Genomic DNA, 17,857 nt, shown 5'->3' on the forward strand with positions numbered 1-17,857 from the left:
ATAATAATATTTATTTAAAATGTAATTACATTCCTTCAATTTTATGGACAGATATGTAAGAGAATAATGACATTTTTTTTCAAGTCAGAGAGATGTTGGTTTTGCCGGTTGTTGATAACAGCTGTGAATGTTTACAACATGCTTATGAGCAGCCACGTCACAGGATAATAAGTGAACAGTGTCCCAATGTCGAGTGAGCTAGGGTCCTTACCAGTGCCCGAACACGCGTACATGATATAGTAATTTACAACCTCTGTAGCTAGGGAACGAATTGAAACACAGGGTTGATGTGCACAGCCCCTAAGAGGTGGCATATGCATTAACATGTAGCTAAGGAGTAGCAGTTGCAAAAAAAAAAGGATTTATGTGGAAAATAAAAATATGAAATGAAGAATAAGAAAATATAATTTTTAGATTATGAAGGAATTTATGCTTTATCATAAAAATAGCCAGGTTTATTTTCACAATGTAAAAATGCCATTAAAGACCATGATACAAATGCTGATATAGATCTTAAACAGAATATGAATAATTTATTAACTCCAATCATTGTCAATTTTCAGGCGAAATCTATTGTGATATCAATAGCGAGATTCATTGTGTGAGCCATTGTGCGTTCAACTTCAAGATATTTTACAAAATAATCTGCGGGATCAGTTGTGAGTTAGAGGTAAGTTTAAGAATTTGCATTTGTTATTTGTAACTTACTTTGTTTGTAGCCTATTTAAGATTACTTTTTTTGCTGCTTGATCCCTCTTGACAGAACAACTGCTTCATCCATAGTGACATCCATTGCAAGATTCACTGCGAGATCAGTGCTGTATTAAAAAAAAGTCAGAGGTTTCGATATATTTATATTTTTGAGACCTCCCACTTTTAGTCTTATAGAGAGATCAGTCTCTACTGAAATGAAGCCCTGGAGGAAAAAAATTAAATGGCTTAGCTTCTGCTGGCTGTGGCAGTGCTCAAACCTCAAAAGACAGCAGTATGCCAGTGAGATTTACATTCAAACACAGGCATATTTCAGTGAAACAGAGATCCAGCAAGGAACAGATGCGGTACCCTCTTCACCTGACAAAGTGGCAAAACCATTAAAGGATCATGTGATGCCTCAGCATCAAACCTCACTTGATGACTTCGAATTTTTTACACATTTTCCAGCCATCACACTGGTAGAACCACTGGTGATTGAAATGACCCCTCAGCACCAAACTTCACCTGTGGAAGAAGAAGAACTGCCACTGTGGCCATCCTTCACAGAGAAAGACTTGACTCAGGCACAGGCAACAGAGCAAGAGAAACCTCCTGAATGCTGTGGAGAAATAAAGATAAGAAAGGAGCCACTGGTGATTAAAGTAACCCCTCAGTGCCAGATTTCACCTGTGGAAGAAGTAGAACTGGCACTGTGGCCATCTTTTACAGAGAAAGACTTAACTCAGGCCCAGGCGACAAAGCAAGAGATATGCTGTGAAGAAAGAAAGAAAAGAAAGAAACAAACCACTGGTGAACACAGTAACCACTCAGTGCCAGATTTTCCATGAGGAAGAAGAAGAAGAACTGGCACTGTGGCCATCTTTCACAGAGGAAGACTTAACTCAGGCACAGGCGACAGAGCAAGAGAGACCTCCTGGCCGCTGTGAAAAAAGAAAGAAAAGAAAGAAACCACTGGTGAACAAAGTAACCACTCAGTGCCAGATTTTCCATGAGGAAGAAGAAGAAGAACTGGCACTGTGGCCATCCTTCACAGAGGAAGACTTAACTCAGGCACAGGCGACAGAGCAAGAGAGACCTCCTGGCCGCTGTGAAAAAAGAAAGAAAAGAAAGAAACCACTGGTGAACAAAGTAACCACTCAGTGCCAGATTTTACCCGTGGAAGAAGAACTGGCACTGTGGTCATCCTTCACAGAGAAAGACTTAACTCAGGCACAGGCGACACAGCAAGAGAGATCTTCTGAATGCTGTGAAGGAAGAAAGAAAAGAACCATCCTTCACAGAGAAAGACTTGACTCAGGCACAGGCGACAGAGCAAGAGCGACCTTCTGACCACTGTGAAGAAAGAAAGATAAGAAAGAAACCACTGTTGATAACTGTAACCCCTCAGTGCCAGACTTTACCTGATGAAGATAAAATATCGCCGCTGTGGCCATCCATCACAGTAAAAGAACCGGCTTAGGTCGATGGGAGAGTGGAACAGAGACCACGTAAAAGGCATGGTAAAATAAATGAAAGTAAGACACCTTTGCATCATGCTACACATGCTGTCGTCGAAATCTTGCCTATGCAATAGAGACCCCCTGAGAGGCTAGGAGAGAAAAATGTGGCACAAACTGATCATCCAGAAGTTATAATTCAACGACCTTTAACAAAACTTGCTTGGATGGACACAGGCAACGTACCAGTAACTCAACTGGATGATTTAAAGGTGGATGATAAAAGCAAGCCTGAAGATCAAGTGATGAGAATAATAAAAGAGAAAGATGTTAAACCTCAAGAGGATTAACCTGTGGTTAAAATCTTGCCACTGTTGACTTTAAGTGACTGTTGAGTGAGAAAACACAAATATTATTGTTTTACTGACAAAAATAATGTTCGACAGCAATCTATCTTTCAATAGTCATATCTCCAACGTCTGCCGCACAGCATTCTTCCATCTTAGAAATATCTCAAAAATACGCCATATGCTGTTTAATCCGCTTACCTGCTTCCTATCCCTACCGTGTTTATATATATATAAATATATATATAAATTTCTCCCAAGGGTTTTTGTCCTTCTAGGAGTTTTTCCCACTGGGTTTTCTCCTAGGGGTTTTTTCGTCCCCGGGAGAGTCAGCCAGCTTTGGCTTAACTTAGCACTTTACTGTATACGTTACATTATTACTACGCTCGCTTGTACGGTTTAACCTTAGCCGCTATATTCTACTTCTTATATTATCTATTGATTTTCTGTGTTCTCCCCTACATTTACTCATGTAAAGCTGCTTTGCAACAAGTAACAATTGTGAAAAGCGCTATATAAATAAAATTGAATTGAATTGAATAGATGATAGTCAGTCATCCTCCTCAATGGTAAAGATCGAAAACTGCTCTAGACGCGTTCATATTTAGCTGTGAGAAAACACAAAAAATATGAATAAATGATCCACAAACAGAACAATGGTATACTAGCAACCTAATAAACAAATGTGGTACCTTTAAAGTTTTTGCTGGTGAATGATGGTTGGTTGAGAACAGTCAGCTAGTCTCCTCAATGGTAAAGATCCAAAATTATGCTGGACGCATTCGTGCTAACCTGGGAGAAAACACACAAATATGAATTACTTTTCCAATTAGAGAACTGTAGTATACTCACAACATAATAAATGTGGTCACGTTACCTTTTAAAGGTTTTAGGAGTGAAGGGCCGTATGTCAGTACTCACTGAGAGAAATTCAAACTCACGGGAAACGTTTGTGCGAAACAGTGAGAAAACACACACAAATATATATATATTAATTTTCCACTTACAGAACTGTGGTGTACTCAACATAATAAATGAATAAATAAATGTGGTAACGTTAAAGGTTTTAGGAGTGAAGGGCCGTATGTCAGTACTCACTGAGAGAAATTCAAACTTGCATGGCAAACATTTGTGCTAAACAATGAGAAAACGCATAAATATGAATTAATTTTCCACTTACAGAACTGTGGTGTGCACAACATAATAAATGAACAAATAAATTTGGTAACGTTACCTTTAAAAGGTTTTATGAGTGAAGGGCTGTACAGTGTTTCCCACAGATTTACAATCTATTTGTGGTGGTAGGCCCCAGGGTGGGGGGAGGTATATAGCGGGGCAGTTTTTTATGTTTAGTGGGTGCACTGGAGCAACGGTGGTAATGAAACAATGCAAAAATATGCTCCAATATTCAAACTGAAAACTTTATTAACATAATGCCCCTTGACACAACATGATTATTCTTTATGGCACATTTTGCAACCTTTGTTTGCACATGCTATTTTACGGGGCTTTCTGAAAAAATATTCGAATGCCCTCTCATATGAAAAGTCCTCTGTTTGAGGTCCATTTATGGAGATCCTTAGACAGGCAGAGAGGTGTTCTCCTTGAAGCTGATTTCTCAGGTCTGTTTTCACCTAAATCAAAAAAGTAGTGTAAAGAAAATGCATAATTATATGTTTGTATGTTAAAGTGTTTAACTTACCCTGTTCATGGTCGAGAAATCACGTTCACAGTTAACACTGGAAATGGGGATAACAAGGGCAATGCTTGCAAGAAGGCTCAGGGAGGGGTAAAGGTTGGCCCACTCATCAAACTCGCTTGCCAGCAGACTCAAGAGCTCCTCCCGGGTCTTGTTCTTGAAATAATATTTGATTTACTAAAGCGTGATTAGCATGTTGTGTGTGTTGTAGTCATGCCCTCCTATTTTACCTACCTTAAATGCATGCCCCAATGAGAGCATGATTCTTAAATGAGAGCCATTCTTGCAGGACCTCCTTCTCATGTTGAGGGAAAAATTTCCTGGCCAGAATCTGCAGATTAGCAATGTCTCTGTTATCTTGTGGGACAGCCGATTGTGGTCCCAAGACACTAAAAGCCCCAAGAATGTCCAGCTCGTGAAACCTTCTGTGAAGGTGTTTTTCCAGGCCAGTTATGTAAGGGTGGATGACCCACAATGCACAAATCAACATCCTTTATTATTCATTATAAAATTTATTCTAAAAGAAAGGAGAGCATTAATACATACTGGATCTTGCCCATTGCTCCTCCGTCTGCATTTATTTTATGTCTTGCCCTCTCCTGTTCCTCTCCTCCTCATGCTTTATGTTTAAGGCTCCAAGTCTTTGGGGATCATCAAGGTCCTGTTGAAGTTCGGACAAAATTGACCCAGGGAGCGGCATCTGTCCAGTCTCTTTGATGCTCCTTAGACTTGAATTGTGACCACAAATCTGTATGTAGTACAAAATCTTCTCATCTCTGCCTCCTCTGCCAAGGCTCCAAGGACTGAGCTGAGATTTCTCTGTAGGGTTTCAATGGCCCTGTGCTGAGAAAGCCAGCGTGTGTCCTTCACTTCCTGAAAGTGTTAGACATGATGATTTAGTAAAAATATAGAAGATACTACTAAGGTATCAAATTACTGTACATTATTACCTCAGACATAAGGATTAGTTATGAATACCTATTAATTATTTATTACTATTACCTTTATTTTCAAGTCACTCACACCCAGGGTGGCGGATGCTGCCTAAGTGTTGCAGTTCGATTTGCACTGTTTCTAAAATACAAATTAAGTTCTTGAAGGTGGTCCCTGAAAGTGGCCATGTATTTTACATCATTAGATTAGTCTTTGCAGGCAAGGGCTAATCTGTGGGCAGCACAAGCAACAGATACAATCTTTGGAAAGCTCTCTGCAAGTTGCTTTGCCACACCGTTCACACGTCCTGAATTTAAATACAATTATTTAGTGACAATGATGGGATACATCAATTGAATTCTGTCACATGATGGTAAAAAAATAATTACCCGTCATAACAGCTGCCCCATCAGTTCCCAGTCCATACAGTTTCTCAGTTGGGATAGCCTTCTTCAGCATTACGTTCTTGATGGCTGTCACAATAGTGTCTGCTTTGCCATCAGGAATAGGGACCAAGTCCAAGAACTGATTAAATACATGTCCTTCTTTGTCCAGGTATCTGAAACAAAGAATAGTTGGGTTATTTAGTATTTACAGTTCATTAACAGGACTTTTGATTCATGAATATTCTGACTAGCTTCTAATACCAGACATGCAAATCAAGCTGCCTGGACATCGACACATCTGTGCTCTCATCAACTTCAAGGCTTATTGCTTGTGATGATCTGATATCACTAAGATTTGGCTCCTCTACAACTTCTGCCAAGATCTCAAGCATATCAGCAATAATGCGATGAGACCTATAATTATTCCTCTTGTCAATCTAGACATGAATGGGAAGGAGAAAAATTATTTTTACTCAATATATATTTAATTTAGTCCTAAATAATTGCCAAGTTTGCTTTACCTTTGACTTCCTTAAGTAGTCACACCATAAAAGCTCAGCCAGGCCCAAAAGCTTTGAGTAGTTTGTGTGATGGGCTCCCAAGCCATCTTTTGTGCCATCATGCGTTGAGGAAACATTTTTTCAAAAGAAAAGGAAGATACCAAACTCCACAAGCAAGGTTGACCCAAAACAACTAGTTAACACACTTACAGCATGGAGGGTCTATAGAAAACAGATACAGGCTCTTCGTGAAAAATATTTCAACAATCCATCAATGAAACATTAACAAGCACAACAGGTTTAATCAAGATAATAGGCCATTTACGTCTCATGATGGAACCTCTTCATGACAGAAAAGACCTCCCTCACATAAGGCTCTCCTCAAACATACAGTCTTTCATCCAGATTTACACCCCTTCCCCATTATATTGTAAATAAAATCTATTGAAAATGTAGTTTAAAAAAATGTGTACGTGCTTCATTGGGATTCACACTTAAAATCAAATAATCATGAGAAATGTTTACAGACATTATAAAGCTAGTGAGTAGGTCCATGTTATGCACTAAACTGAAAACTATGGATAAGCGACAACACCGCTAAAAACATTCTCCAGAAATGTGTGGTCAACTGGTTTTGACAAAGGCACTGTGATTAATGTCTTATTATTGTCAAAAAGGAGCAGTTGCTATTGGTTTTTGTTGCTTTTTCATTAATATCATTAACATTAATTAAAATGCATTATATCAGCACAGGCATTGCAGTCAATATTATACTTAACAGTTACAATTTCAGTTGTTTAAACCTGAAAGCCAAATAAAGAAACATATACCCATTTCTCTTTTATTGTTAACATACAATATCACTACGTAAGTAATAAAGAAAAGCACAATATCTAATAATAAAGAATAATACAATACATTTGCTGGTGGTTTTCGGGGTAAATTAATCCTTTTTTTAATAATAAAATTGATGGCTTGCCTTTAAGTGGCTCTGGCCGCTTCATGACGTCAAACACGCTTGTTTTCTATTGGGTTAAAAGCGGAAGTGACGCATGCCGGCCGGTGGCGGGAACGTAGCTGTATTCATTGCTTATCGCACCGTCATTGTTACAGCAGGGCGAATTTACAATTTATATAATATCTAAAATATATAATTGTGATGTTATTTGTGTTATTTATATGTTGTCGTGATATGAAACTGTTTTAATACTTGACATTACCATTGGATAGCGGCTTGCGCGTGACTGACTCTCATAGCGCTTCATATTAAAAACGATCTATCATGAGTTTGTTTAGCCTCGAACGGTTCCGTTTCCAAAAGGACAAAGCTGCTGATGGTCGCAGTAAGTCGTCGGACAGATCAAGCTCGGATAAAGAGAATCACAGAGGTGAGCAAAAAACCGTTTTACAACCAGGGCTTTTGTTCAGCGTCGTGTGTCAAAATCTAGGCAGCTTCTTACTGAGACAGCGTTTCTTGGCATCGTGTGCGTGTTGTAAATGCAACATTTACAAATATAAGCTTTCCCTTAAGAAAATTAGTCATTTGGTTTTGCTAGTCTTACTCTTGTATTGCTGTTTAATAAAAGTACTGCATCCACAAATGTACCAGGGTGTCACCACAGAAGCAATAGTTTTAACATGATATTTATAATAAGTGATATGATAATTTATCTATCAGAGTGTGTTACAGGCAAGTTACAGAGACATGGACTGGAGGATGGTTCTTCTGATGACAAAGCTGTCAGGATGGGCAAGTAAGTGAGATTTTTTTTAAACAATAAAACTAATGTAAAGTCCTCACTCAGCTGCTTCTCCACCACATAACAAGGGCTTTCAGTTGAAACATAGCACCCAGTCTGTAAGTATCAACTAATAACGTGATGTTGCATTAGGGATTCTCTATCAAAGGACATGGAGGACAAAGTGTCCAAACTTATGGAAATGTTCCCTCAGAAGAGCAAGAAAGATCTGCTGGCGGTAACCCTTTCATTTTGGATACAATATAAATACATAATACAACATATAAGCTTTGGGAATTCTTATAGTCTTCTGTAATGTATTTTTATCTTATGACAGGTGGTTGAGAGTACCAGCACACTGGAGGGAGCTGTAGCCCATTGTTTGTTAGTGTATGGTGAGAAAGGTAAAGTTTATTTTATTTTGCATGGACCCATACATTTTTAATCCGTCTATGAAAAGCTCAGATGCATAATTCAATATTTATTTTGTTTAATGTTAAGGTCCTGACCTGTTTTTTCTTGGGTTATTTGGCGATAAGTCCTTCGATTGTTAAAAACAAGCTGTATGTCAAGTCAATAGACCCTTTTACAGCCCACGTGATCAAATAGCCTGCGCGCGCATTTTGGCAACAGAGGTGGTGTTGTTCCCCAGTAGTTCTAACGTGTTAGCAACTCAGAAAGTTTATCAAAACGCTTTCCTAGCATCAAAACGTCTGGTTGTTGCGTTTGGTTGCACTAATATAATATACGTATATGTATCTGGCTTCTTTATATTTGGGCATCTGCTAACTAGGGCTGTGCAAAAATATCGATACAGCTAACTAACGTGATACATTTCCCCCTAAAAGTGTATAGATATTTTAATCTCTTCTATTGATATTTTTAAAAACCCATCAAATCCCTCTGTTTGCTTCAAACAACCTCCTCTGCTGCTGCTGTAGTTGTCACTGTCCAGTTGTCATATACGGCCATTCAGCCAAATTGTCAGAAGTTAGCGGGAGTGAGAAAATTGCAGAAAATGTAAAAACACCTGCAGCTTCAAAGCCGATGTGTGGAAGCACTTTGGCTTTAAAAAAGCTTTTTTTTAATTCAGCTCTATTTTTTACATTTTTGCTAAAGTATTGAAATGTATCGCAAAATGCAATATCGTACCGTGTCGTGGCGTGTCGTATCGTGATACATTGTATCATGACCCATGTATCATGATACGTACCGTATCGTGAGGCCCTTGCCAATACCCAGCCCTACTGCTAACGTCTTCTATCCACTCCACTATAGTACACGGATGTGGTAGCTGTGTTGATAAAGGTAAATTTTTAAAATAACTTTCTGTGTTGCTTCACTGCTGATTCTGGTCGTACTTCCGTTGCCAATATACGCACGCATATGTTGCCACATCATCATTGTGTACAAATAGTAAAAGGGTCTATGTTGCTTGTTCCCTTTGTTTTATATGTGCAGATTCAGGCAGACAGAAAGGCAAAACCAGACATAATGAAGATGATGAAAACGCTCAGCCGATGAAGAGAAGAAAAATCACGGTGAGAAAATGTATTTGTTTTCAACATCTGCCTTGGCTTAAAGATCAAGAACTTGTGTTTACATAGCTGTTGATTATGATTTAGCGGTCAGATACTGAGGATGAAGAAGACTCTGAAGAAGAGGAAAACCAGGAGCCGAGCAGAGAGAAGCAGGAAGCTCTCCTGAGGAAGCTCAAGAAAAAAATACCTGATTTTGAAAAGGATGCAAGTCAAAGTTGTCATATTTGTTATATTTTGTAATGTTGAATTGCTATATTGAGTAATGATGCAAGTGCACTTGAGCTCCTTGAAACGTGATATGATTTAGATGTTATAAGTGATCAATTTGTGTTAACAGGTCCTGAGAGACGTCCTTCGAGAGCATGACTGGGACTATGAGAATGCCCTGGGATCATTGCTAATGTTTTCCTCAACAGGTAATTATGTTAAAGATCCTACAAGCATTAGGTGAATTTTTTACTTAGGATGGATGCGAATAGGAATTTTGATTTGAGAATGAGTTTGGCTCAGTTAGAATTACCGGTAAGCTTTTCTCACTTTAATACACATCAGTCATATTTTGCAATGTTAAATATGTATATGCTTGAGACAGAAAAACAGCATATGCAGAACAGGATTATAGTTGAATTGTTTGTGAGATGTCTTGACACAAAATAACAAAGTTGTTAAAGACTCTTGACAGCTGTTTGTTATGTGAAAAATGTGTGTATGGACTTTCTTGCCGTTTAATCACATGTGCAAGTAGTGCTTATGTTTGTTCCTTTTATACCCTCCCTAATGTAGATTCCAGTTCACCAGAGGATCAAAGAAAACCAAAGGCCAAATCGTCTCACTCCGAAGTAAAAAATGCCAAGAGCTTGCAGAAGCCAGAAAGTTCGTCTAGTCTTTCAAAATGGTTGACAGCGGCCCCATCACCAGTGCGAAACGTCTCCACTCCATCTACCCCCAAAACGCACAAAGTGGCGAGTAGCAACAACACGATCAAAAACGACTCCTTTAAACGGAAAAAAGACAATGATTTGCGAGTAGACAACATAAGTGCCTCTGAGGGTGAGGAGGAGGAGGAGGAGCTGGATAGCGAGGTTGATAGCATCTCTGATGACCTGGAGTCTGATGATGATGAGGATGACATCGCTCCTCATCTCCAAGACCAGATCATTCAGTTCCTTCAAGAGGCTTCTCTAGATGAGCTTGTTCTGATATCTCTTTGCTCAGTCAAAAAAGCTCAAAGGATCATTTCCTTGAGGCCTTTTAACTCTTGGAAGGATGTGGTATGTATGCTTATTGGCACATTACATTGTTTTTCTATTGCTTAACTTGGTTTTGTGGTTGTGTCGCAGTGCCAACCATACATCTGTTTCTCTACAGAAAGAGCAGTTTTTTAAGGATAATGGCCTGTCTATAGACCTGGTACATGGCTGCAAGGTGGTACTGAAAGAGAGGCAGGTGGTCAGAGACCTCATGGGCAGATGTGAGAAGATCGCACAGAAAATGACTAAAGATGTCACACAGGTCATAGAAGCAGGCATGGGCTCCATGAAGCAACCCAAAGTCCTAAACAGCAAGTGAGTTAATCATGTTCACTCACACAGGACCTAACTCATATTTGGATCTTATTTAATCATTGGTTCCTAACATTTATACCTTCCTTTCTGTATTAGATTTCATTTGCAGCCATATCAGCTGATTGGCTTGAAGTGGTTGATTCTGCTCCACCAGCACAAGCTCAGTGGGATTCTGGCAGATGAAATGGTGAGTCATTCATAGTGGCAAAAAATCTAAGCTGGTTGCTGATCCCTTAAATGACTTGGATTTTACATTGTTACTGTTCTACCGTTAACATATAATTTTTTGTCCACAGGGGCTTGGTAAGACTATTCAGGCCATCGCTTTCCTGGCTCATCTGTATGAAAAAGGCATCAAAGGGCCTCATCTTATAACTGTGCCTTCATCCACTTTAGGTAAATGAGATGTTTTTAATGGAGGTATAACAGGTGAACTCAGCTGGTGATAGGGATGCTAAATCTTCATTCTGTCTTTGCAGATAATTGGGTTCGTGAGCTTGGTCTTTGGTGCCCCAGTCTGAAAGTTCTTGTTTACTATGGTGAGTTAAATCATTTCATATCTGCTGTTTGCTTTTCTAGATAAAAATCTTTTTTACAATTTTGTGTGTATCAGTGTTTGTGTATAGTAGGGATGTCACAATTCTCAATATAATAGTGAACCATTCGGTACGACCCCCACCATCCAATACATGCATGTGAATATGCATCCAAATCCGTCTGTTTTATTATTCCCTGCACATCTGCTTGTGTGTCTGCTAATCCGTGCGTCTACCCGCTAAAGCGACAGGTGCTCACTTGCGATGTTGGTGTCAGATTTCACACACACTTTACAGTGGCGTGCGGATAAGCGAGACAAAAAAGTTGATTTTCATAATAGAAGTTATAAAAAGTAGATTTTTGCATTTTTGTAAAATAAAGAGAATTCCGGTATAGGTTTTTGCAAAAAGTTTTCTTCTTAACACCTCATTATTCTATGTTTAGGCAACAGGAACAATGTAAAAACACTTTAATGGGCTGTCAACTGAACCAAAAACAGTGGTTTAAAAACTGAGGTATGTGTTGAACAGTGGACTAACGGTACTAAGCGTTAACGCTTCCCATTCACTTTTAATGGGTGATGCATGCGTTTCCGAACTGAATTGTGGATCCATTCGGCGCCGCGTCACTGCCGTTGCTCGATGCAGAAGTTGAACATTTTTCACCTTTTCAAGCGGCAATGTGTGTGTCAGCCAATCAGATCGCCTTATGCAAAATAACCTAGGCAAGGCCAGCCAATTACGTTTATGGAAGACCGGAGCATGTGTTGCGGCCACTGTGATTGGCTGTTGGCCACGCTTCAGACAAGCCTTCCATCAATCGTTAACGCTTACGCTCTGTGTGAATGTACCTGTATTGTTGCATCACTAATGTGTAGACACTTGAGCTAACAGTTTAATTTATTTAAAAGCTAGAATTAGTGTAAAATCTTTAATGTTAAAATTAAATTCATACTAGGTTGATGTTGATTATGTATTAAAAATAATGTATAGCATCTTTCTCTTACAGGGTCAGTGGAAGACCGCAGATACTTGCGGCAAGAGATCCTCAGCGATCTAATTGATTTCAACATCATAGTGTCCACGTAAGTATACAATGCTTCACTGCCCTGGAATGTAATTCCCTTAACTTTTATATAAACTCAATTTTAAATGATTTGATATATTAGCAATTTTAAATGAAGTCTGTTGCATGCCATTGACATGTTCGTTGTTGTTATTCTTCATCTATTATCTGTATTAGATACAATCTCACAATAGGAAACGACCATGACCGCAGTCTCTTCCGCAAGCTGAAGCTCAAATATGCGATTTTTGACGAGGGCCACATGCTGAAAAACATGAAATCGTTGCGATACCGCCACCTCATGACCATCAATGTCAGTACAAGCATCATTACCATGATTGTGAACCCAATTTTAAGACATGCATATTTTAGATGTTGTTTTGAGCTGGGGGAAATCAAAAGTTGGGATCTTCGTTATACATGATCATTTGTGTCTTTTGTCTACAGGCTGAGCACCGATTACTGCTAACTGGAACACCTTTGCAGAACAACCTGTTAGAGCTCATGTCCCTGTTGAACTTCATCATGCCTTCCATGTTCTCCAGCAGCAATTCACAGATCTCCAAGATGTTCTCCACGGTATAGACAAGCTTTCACTTGCATCAAAATAAATGCTGGAGCTAAGGTTTAAAGATTAAATGAAGAGAGTTACATCTGATTTATGATGTGTGCGTCTACAAAAATCTTAATGTTTCCCAAAACGGCTGTAATTGTTTATATGCTGACAGAATGTTTTTTCATTGACTATGTTTACATGTACACCAAAAATGGGATTATTTTCCATATTCAGAATAAGGACTTAATCTCAGTAAGATTAAGTTTACGTGATATGTAAAATCGTAATATTTCGCATGTAAACTTATTCATTGGCTGCACCGCTGGTTCGTTTCAGAGATCATCAGAAGACGAGAGCACCTTTCACAAGGAGAGAATCGCACAGGCTAAACTTATCATGAAGCCATTTATCCTGAGACGAGTCAAGCGTGATGTAACCATTTCATTTATCATCTTTACATTTATTAGTAACCAAGCACTGAGAAAATGTCCCTGAATGTCAAATGCTAATGCTGCTAAATAAACCGATCCACATGTTGTCCTTTATGCATGTACTGTATTAAAATGGTTCGTGCCTCAGTGACTTGAATTGTTTACCTTTGTTTGTTTCTTTGCTTTTAACACCCATTCCTCATCCTAGGTATTGAAAGAGCTTCCACCAAAAGTGGAGAAGATTGAAATGTGTCCCATGAGTGAGGCCCAGCAGAAGCTATATGAGAAGCTTTTTAAGAAGCTCAAAAGGGCTCCAGGTGGAGAGAGTATGTGCTGTTCAGTTCTGCTGGAAGATATTTTCCGTAATCACAAACTGTTGGAAATAATCTGTGGTTGACTTTTGGAGAAATATGGCACCACTACAGAACCATTATAACACTTTCTCTTCCTCTTTGTCTGTAGAGCAAGAACTTTGCAATGTGATGATGCAGCTGAGAAAGATGGCCAATCATCCGTTATTACACCGTCAGTATTACACTAGTGAAAAATTGGCTGTCATGAGTCAAGCCATGCTTAAGGTGAGGACTGTGTATGTATTATGGATTATTCAGGAATTTTGTAATGGAAGATACAGTATGTAAAATAATGGGTTTGATTGTCAGGGAATACACAAATTGATACAAAGAATTGCACTGCAAGTCACTTTTAATAAAAGCGTACATGTGTTCTTTTCTGCTATGTGTTCTGCATGCTATTGAGTTGACGTGGTTTTGTTTATTTTAGGAACCAACGCACTTTGATGCCGATCCTGCACTTATCCAGGAGGATATGGAGGTGATGTCTGACTTTGAACTGCATAATTTATGCAAGGAATACACCTCCATCAGCACTTTTCAGCTGGAGAAAAAGCTCATTTTAGACTCTGGGAAGTTTGCGCTGCTAACAAAGCTACTTGCCAAGCTCAAAGAAAAGGTATGTTATTTAATATTGTCACAATGACTCAATTTTAAGTGTTTTAGGTATGGATATAAAGTAACTTTGTGTATTCATAGGGTGACAGGGTTGTGCTGTTCAGTCAGTTCACCATGGTACTAGACATTGTGGAGATCCTGCTAAAACATCTTGATCATCAGTTTGTTCGGCTGGATGGCTCTACTCCCATGGCAGAGAGGTGAGCATAACTTTCTAAAGAGTATCCTATCAGTATAACTTTGTTCACCAGTTGTCTCATGTCCAGTTTGGTTGATATTCTTGGCTCCATCAGTTTTATAGACATGAGAGAAATAGGGGACTAGAGGACAGAAATATGAACACTTTGCCTGGTTTTGTTTTAAAAGCATCATATTGAACTTTGCTTATTTGATATTTCTCACAAGTTATATTAACACAATATGTTGTGTTCCAAACCAATTGCTCGGTTCACATTTCATTATATCTACTTGTTAAGTCTGATGTCACACGCCCTCTTCCTGGTCCAAGCGCTCCCTCAGATGACTTAAGCAAGCAACAAACAACACTAATAATATACACACTTGTTGTGCTGTAAAACAACTAAAAGTTCATATTCCTAAATCTTCTCTCTGTACCAAAGTCAAAGATGGCCAAGAAGTAATTCATCTTTAAAGTTTTGGTGTTGTGGATAGAGTGAGCCTGGAGAATGTTATAAAAGTAAAGCTTAAATGTGTGATATGAATAATATTGCTTATAAACTGCTGTTAAGATTGTGGTTTCATATGAAGCAAGAGCGTAATCTCATATAAATGGAGGCTTGGATATGCTCTCTTTTTTTTACATTACTACTTAATGAGCAGATGGTGCATGTCATACTTGAGCAAATTCAGATGTGGCTATGGACAATCCTACACTTTTGTGTGACTAGTCATCACAAATGAAGATAAAAAAAAAACTTTGGGACCAAAAGGCATTTCCAATAATAAAATTGAAGTTATAAAACACATCAGTGTTCTTGGGTTTGAATGTGACGAAAATGTTATGTTTTGATTCATGGGAGTTTCTGCTGGTCATCCAACTTCAACCAGATTAGTTGTATTCTGTGCTACAAAATCTGATTTTTGCTGCACGTAATTTAATTCTCTAGGATTGGCCTTATCGACAAATATAACACAAACCCAGAGATCTTTGTGTTCCTTTTGTCAACCCGTGCCGGAGGCCAGGGAATCAACCTTGCCTCTGCTAACACCGTGATCCTGCACGACATTGACTGTAATCCATTTAATGACAAGCAAGCAGAAGACCGCTGTCATCGAATGGGGCAGACCAGGTTTGTGTCATGACTGCAAGAATGAGATGAACTGCAGATTACTGTAATCAAATGGGTACATTTGGTTTTTAATAATGTTGTTATTTCAGAACAGTGCAGGTGATCAAGCTCATCAGCAAGGACTCGATTGAGGCCTGCATGCTACGTGTGGGACAGGAGAAACTGAAACTGGAGCAGGACATGACCACTGATGAGGGTGAGTTTTAATACTGCCAGTATCTACATGTACCAGCTGTATTGCTGTGTTATTTGATGCTTTCTAAAGGTTCATTTTTACTGATTGTTTACTTATTTTTGCTCTGTTCAGGGGAAGATGGAGCTATGACCGAACAAATGGCTGAGCTGCTCAAAGTCTCACTGGGTTTATAAAGAACGCAAATCAATATTGTCTGGGCATTGCCATTCACTCATGGCAACGTGGAAACAAAGCAACTTGATACCCTTAAGTCCTAAAATCACTTTTTGACATGGGAGCTGTTAATGAGGGTTAGATAAGGACTAGCACTTTCTCTAGCAGTGTCCAAATATTACAGGGCCAGTTTTAAATAACGCACAAACCTTGGAAAAATGTTATGGCCATACTTGAGAAAAGTGATCTTGCTCAGAGATCACCTGAAATATTACTTGTAATATCATTCTGGAGGAGATCCATTTTGCATTTGTGCCGTCTGTAAAATGTAAAACTTTATCAGGTCAGATTAGCCCAGATTGCACACACAGGGCTTAATATGTCTGTTGAGCTTTTATACGTGTACTGTAGGAATTTAACAACGTGTTATTGTAATATTTTTTTATAAATAAAGATAATACATCCACTTGCTGAAACTTCAGTAGACAATAATCAAAATATATCCTGGTAATTATAAAACAGTTTATTTGAGAATTGTGCCCAATGTACCATAGCTTCAACTAAGTATGTAGGGTGGTTTTGCAGGGTTTATCTGTTTTTAAATTAAGGTAGCTCAAACATGCATTTTAGTCTTGGACTGACACATCTTAACGTGTGTGTGTGTGTGTGTGTGTGTGTGTGTGTGTGTGTGTGTGGCATTTGTTTTAACATAACTACGTTATAGGATTAAGACCTAGTCCTGGATTAATCTAAACCCTGTCCGGGAAACTGTACTATAGAGATTGTTATATATAACACAATTATATATTTACATCATAAATTAATATAGTAAAACTAATTATTTTATAAATAATTGGCTTTTGTATTTGCTGTAGCGATTTTAAAGGAGGGGGTTATGCTAATTAATAATTAATTATGTTAATTATTAATGTTTAAAAACATTTTCCATCATCCCAATTAAGGGAAACAAACATTAGTTCAAAAGTAAAGTACTTACAATTGATTGTAATCAACTGTGACCTGATCCAGCAAAATGAGTCACAGTGACCCAAATGTGAGATTTTTGTATCACTGGAAAGAGGAGATCATATGCTTTCAAATGTTATCCTAGTCAAAGACATACCTTGAATGGTTTTAAAGAAATAGACATTTGAATTAAGGTTGTCTGCCCTCTTTTTCCAACTGAAAACCTGAGAAAATCGCCTTTAAAGTTTTTTTTTGAGTAATTTGACCAAAGAAATTAATATAAATGCTATAACAGTAAACCACGCTGAAGCTCAAATTATTGTAAAGTATTTATTTGAATAAATATTTTAAAAGGCACTTTTACAAAGATTTACTAAAATTAGAAAGATTGAACAGAAGTGCTGCATTTTTGCTAGGGATAGAAAGAGTGTGTGCGTGCGTGCGTGTTTAAATCCAAATAAAAGCAAATGTAATGTGCGTGTGCGCGCATGATGGAGAGAGAGATTGAGAGAGGCAGAGAGACAAGCAAAAAGAAAACAAATAATGCTAGCCTATGCAATCATATCTTTGTGTAGGCTAGTTGACCATTACAGTGTAACAAATTCCTAAAGGAGTTTAATATTGGGTACAGAGCGCTGCGAGTCTGACAGGAGGATGGCTGGAGCAATCGCGTGCCCCGGGGCTTCCCATTGACAAATGATCAGCGTTTATGTAGATTTCTGATTGGCTCTATATACAACATGTTACATCATATTTGGAGAGAGAGTGACATTTCAGGGGATACCAGGGAAATACTCCGAGGTGACGAGAGG

General features: G+C 38.5%; 1 protein-coding gene and 1 long non-coding RNA gene across 3 annotated transcripts in view; one reads left to right on the plus strand and one right to left on the minus strand.

Moving 5' to 3' along the window:
- Positions 1–4,960: 4,960 nt before the first annotated feature.
- On the minus strand, positions 4,961–5,905 carry LOC135730047 (uncharacterized). The gene is made up of 4 exons (XR_010525851.2): positions 5,777–5,905; positions 5,519–5,688; positions 5,199–5,436; positions 4,961–5,069 (listed from the first exon to the last, which is right to left on the minus strand). It is a non-coding gene; the product is annotated as an uncharacterized lncRNA (long non-coding RNA).
- Positions 5,906–7,084: 1,179 nt separating this feature from the next.
- smarcad1a (SNF2 related chromatin remodeling ATPase with DExD box 1a) overlaps positions 7,085–17,857 on the plus strand; it is a 31,452-nt gene continuing 20,679 nt past the window's right edge. Inside the window, exons 1-23 of one of the 2 annotated variants that reach the window (XM_065247190.1) lie at positions 7,085–7,403; positions 7,706–7,769; positions 7,908–7,992; positions 8,092–8,158; positions 9,216–9,295; positions 9,380–9,499; positions 9,633–9,711; positions 10,079–10,566; positions 10,664–10,860; positions 10,957–11,047; positions 11,157–11,256; positions 11,340–11,399; positions 12,406–12,481; positions 12,640–12,775; positions 12,910–13,041; positions 13,355–13,450; positions 13,658–13,775; positions 13,912–14,027; positions 14,233–14,421; positions 14,502–14,620; positions 15,548–15,730; positions 15,820–15,926; positions 16,038–16,539. In XM_065247190.1, coding sequence (XP_065103262.1) covers positions 7,298–7,403; positions 7,706–7,769; positions 7,908–7,992; positions 8,092–8,158; positions 9,216–9,295; positions 9,380–9,499; positions 9,633–9,711; positions 10,079–10,566; positions 10,664–10,860; positions 10,957–11,047; positions 11,157–11,256; positions 11,340–11,399; positions 12,406–12,481; positions 12,640–12,775; positions 12,910–13,041; positions 13,355–13,450; positions 13,658–13,775; positions 13,912–14,027; positions 14,233–14,421; positions 14,502–14,620; positions 15,548–15,730; positions 15,820–15,926; positions 16,038–16,099 — 2,871 coding nt within the window. In that variant the 5' untranslated portion in view covers positions 7,085–7,297 and the 3' untranslated portion in view covers positions 16,100–16,539. Of the gene's footprint in view, positions 7,404–7,705; positions 7,770–7,907; positions 7,993–8,091; positions 8,159–9,215; positions 9,296–9,379; positions 9,500–9,632; positions 9,712–10,078; positions 10,567–10,663; positions 10,861–10,956; positions 11,048–11,156; positions 11,257–11,339; positions 11,400–12,405; positions 12,482–12,639; positions 12,776–12,909; positions 13,042–13,354; positions 13,451–13,657; positions 13,776–13,911; positions 14,028–14,232; positions 14,422–14,501; positions 14,621–15,547; positions 15,731–15,819; positions 15,927–16,037; positions 16,540–17,857 lie in introns of those variants that run through there. The other variant, XM_065247191.1, reaches the window with a different exon arrangement.

This window comes from Paramisgurnus dabryanus, chromosome 11 (genome assembly GCF_030506205.2).
Source record: "Paramisgurnus dabryanus chromosome 11, PD_genome_1.1, whole genome shotgun sequence".
Lineage (NCBI taxonomy): Eukaryota > Metazoa > Chordata > Actinopteri > Cypriniformes > Cobitidae > Paramisgurnus > Paramisgurnus dabryanus.